Consider the following 3,940-nt stretch of genomic DNA (forward strand, 5'->3'; position numbering starts at 1 on the left):
ATCAGATGTGTATGAACCCTTTGTTTTCGAAGGGTTTGTGTCTCTGCGTAATGGTGATTCTGTTAAACAGCCTGTGAATATACTACGAGAAACTGAGGCAGCTCAATCCTTCCCTTTGGAGGATGTTTTGCCCTTTGTCTGACACTTCAGAAACTGGTTACAGTGTTTGTACAAGGTGTGGAGATGGGGTGCATGTAAGTTCCTTTGTATAATGTGGAACTAGAGTTTGATCTTGTTTCTGGTTCCGTTATCGTTGGAGTGAGGCCTAGCCTACCGATGAAGGGGGTTTCATTCATTTTGGTCAACGATTTTAAGGAAGTGAAGGTTGTGCCAAATCCTGTAATTTGTAAGGAACCCAGAGTAGAAGAACCTGATGGGTTATCAGAAAAGTACCCATGAGAGAAAAAAAAGGTTTTGCTGAGATACGTTGAGAGGAGTTTGATAAAGTTTGTGTGGGTTAATTTGACAGAGATGGTGTGCTGATGAGGAAATGCCATTCTTGCGCCACTTTCTGGGCAAGACGATTGGCCCAGTGTATCTCAAATTGTCATTCTAGTTACACTTCTACAAGCGATAATGAGGTTGGCTCACGATGGTAGTATGGCAGCCCATCTTMGGATCAACAAGACGTATGACTATATCTTGCGTAACTTCTTCTGGTCTGGTCTGAAACAGGATGTTGTGGTGTTCTGTAAATCCTGTTACGTTTGCCAGCGGAAGGGTAAACCGAACAAAGCTGTATTGGTTGCACTTTTGCAGCCTTTTCCTGCTTTTGACTAACCTTACAGCAGGGTTCTGCAGGACTGTTTTGGTCCTTTGCCCAAAACAAAGAGATACACAACTCCCTCTCGGATAATGGCTGAACTATGGCTCTTTTAGCCTCCAAGAGGCCAACATCTTGCTAGGTGTTTGACTAAGATTGCTATAGTATATTATTAAGAAGAGGTTCTAATTTAAAAACAATTTGCTTGCTCGCTTCACTTTAAAAAAAAATATTGGTTTAACAGTTAATATAATGTGTTCAGCCTTACGGGGGAAAGGTAAAATAAGGCCAGGGCTTTTGATATGGGAAGAAATAAGCTAAAAACAGYACAGAAGCAACAAAGCAAATTTGATTTGTAATGTAACAACATCTCTCTAGTTACTGGTAAAGAGATATCTCTCTAGTTACTGGTAAAGAGATATCTCTCTAGTTACTGGTAAAGAGATGATGAGCTGTAATTGGGGGAWGATCTCTTACTAGTGCAGACTGTTGTAGAGACAGATTCACTCTGTTCCCCATTGCTCAGCACAGTTGTAACACTAACAGTGTAKTCTGTGCCAGGTTGCAGGTTTGAAAGTGTTTTGTGGCAGTTGTCAGTATTGGCTCTGTTCCTGGGCTGCAGTAGGATATGGACTTTCTCCATCTCTTCAGCCTTGGTGCAGCTGAGATTGAAGAGGTCTCTTCCAAAWGYAACATCTTTAAATCTGGGTGCTAMGAGCACTGTAATAAAACCTATACTTGTTTAGAAGAGATGGGCTGTTTTTGACAGAGTCACAAAATGTCTCTAGGAATGAATGAATTATGTAGTCTGCAGGTAGGTAATGATTTAGTGAWGGATGTGGATGAGAGGTAGTCTTGTGGTTAAGCGTGTTGGGCCASTAAACGAAAGGTCGCTGGTTTGAATCCCTGAGCTGACTCYGAAGGCACTTAACCCTAATTGCTCAGGATAAGAGTGTCTGCTAAATMACTAAAARGTAGTCTGAATAAAAACACAAGTTATCCTACTGTACCTGCGGATAGGGATGCTGAGACACATCTGCTTTGTCTTCCATCTTCTCCCTCTGTAGCCACGTTGAACTGGTACTTTTRACCAGGMTTGAGTCTGCTTATTTCAACTTCATGAACATTTTTCACCCCTAGACTGCATGGTTCCACGTCGCAACCCCAGGTCACTCTGAACTTCTGTGGTCCCTTCAGCCCTTCAGGAGGACCCCAGCTCAGAGACACAGAGTCTGARGTCAYCAACAGYACCTGGATGTCACCAGGAGGGGGCAGCACTGGTGAAGGTATAACGGGTGATTGAAAAARAGACTTCAGTGACATTACAAACACACATTTGTACTATTGATACCAGCAGTTAAAGGACAACAATTGACGTCTTACAAAATGTATTCTACAAAATTGAGATTTCAATTAAATAATATTGTTTGAGRCAGTTTATTCTGTTTCCACATACTGTATACTACACATACCATCATCTGAGGCCAGCGTTTTGTGTTGGTCTCCAAAACTCTTAGGCTGTGAAAACAAAATAAGAATTTGTCATTTCTTTAAAAACAAATTATTTTGCTAAATGTAAAACAGATGTTTTTTTCAAGATAAATCAACTGCTTTTGATATTCTTCTGTAACGCTGAAAGCGCAGATMACGTYTTTTGAACAACGTTGTGAATTTAACATTGTAATAGCCTGTCCATTTTTAAAGTCATGTCCCCCTCCATCCTTGACTTTTCCTAAATAAGTACATTTATCACACTGACGTTGTTACAACTTTTACAATGCATGTTTACTTTTAATCTGTCTYTCTGCATARTTCAAGACATGGCATTTSAGGGAGRGGTGAGATACKCAATGGGGTGGACCATACAYTACCTTTRTCGTCAATGATTTTGAAAAGACTTCCTACTTAAAAACTGGAAATCAAATGAWYCTCCATCACTACAACAGTGGATGAATGAAATGTATTATTATTTATATGGCATAGAGTATGGCAGGAGATGAAYGGGGAGGGGTTGTGAGACATACATGATGTGTATGGGTGGGAACATGTGGGTCTGAGCAGGTGTGATGTCATTGATGTTTGTTGAAATTTCTGTGCGTCTGTTTATTGTCTCTTGTTTGGTTATTGTTTGAGAAAAATACACTAAACAACAATATAAAACACAACATGTAAATTATTGTTCCCATGTTTCATGAGCTGAAATAAAAGATCCCAGAAATGTTCCATTGCACAGAAATCGTATTTTTTTCAATTTTGTGCACAAATTTGTTTGCATCTCTCTTGGTGAGCATTTTTTTCTCCAAGATAATCCATCCACATGACAGGTGTGGCGTATCAAAAACCTGATTAAACAGTATGATCATTACGCAGGTGCACCTTGTGCTGGGGACAATAAAAGGACACACTAAAATGTGTAGTTTTGTCAAACAACACATTGCCAGTTGTCTCATGCTTTGAGGGAGCGTGCAACTGGCATGCTGACTGCAGGAATCTCCACCAGAGCTGTTGCCAGAGAATTGAATGTTCCTTTCTCTACAATAAACCAATAAACCGAGACTGCTTATGGTAGAAAAATTAACATTTGTTGTTTTAGAGAATTTGGCAGTACATTCAACAGGCCTCACAACAACAGACGACGTGTATGGTGTTATCTGGGCGAGTGATTTGCTGATGTCAACAGTTGTGATGGCGGTTATTGTATGGGCAGGCATAAGCTAAGGACAACCAACACAATTGCATTTTGTTGATGACAATTTGAATGCACAAAACTATCATGACGAGATCCTGAAGCCCATTGTGAGGCCCCTTTTGTAAGGTATCTGTGACCAACAAATCCATATCTGTATTCCCAGTCATGTGGAATCCATAGATTAGGGCCCAATTTATTTATTTCAACTGACTGATTTCCTTATATGAACTGTAACTCAGTAAAAATCAATGAAATTGTTGCATGTTGCATTTATATTTTTGTTAAGTGTATACAGTGGGGCAAAAAAGTATTTAGTCAGCCACCAATTGTGCAAGTTCTCCCACTTAAAAATATGAGAGAGGCCTGTAATTTTCATCATAGGTACACTTCAACTATGACAGACAAAATGAGAAAAGAAAATCCAGAAAATCACATTGTAGGATTTTTTATGAATTTATTTGCAAATTATGGTGGAAAATAAGTATTTG

At 39.5% G+C, this 3,940-nt stretch overlaps 1 protein-coding gene across 3 annotated transcripts in view; it reads right to left on the reverse strand.

Annotated features, from left to right (window-relative positions):
* The window catches only part of LOC112069861 (interferon-induced very large GTPase 1-like), an 80,546-nt gene that overhangs the window by 71,667 nt on the left and 4,939 nt on the right, over positions 1–3,940 (reverse strand). For all 3 annotated transcript variants that reach the window (XM_070438753.1, XM_070438752.1, XM_070438751.1), the window contains exons 3-4: positions 2,236–2,281; positions 1,774–2,040 (exon numbers count right to left, since the gene is read on the reverse strand). In XM_070438753.1, the coding sequence (XP_070294854.1) occupies positions 1,774–2,040; positions 2,236–2,281 (313 nt within the window). The remainder of the gene's footprint in view (positions 1–1,773; positions 2,041–2,235; positions 2,282–3,940) is intronic.

Source organism: Salvelinus sp. IW2-2015, unplaced genomic scaffold (assembly GCF_002910315.2).
Source record: "Salvelinus sp. IW2-2015 unplaced genomic scaffold, ASM291031v2 Un_scaffold1135, whole genome shotgun sequence".
In the NCBI taxonomy this organism is placed as follows: Eukaryota; Metazoa; Chordata; class Actinopteri; order Salmoniformes; family Salmonidae; genus Salvelinus; species Salvelinus sp. IW2-2015.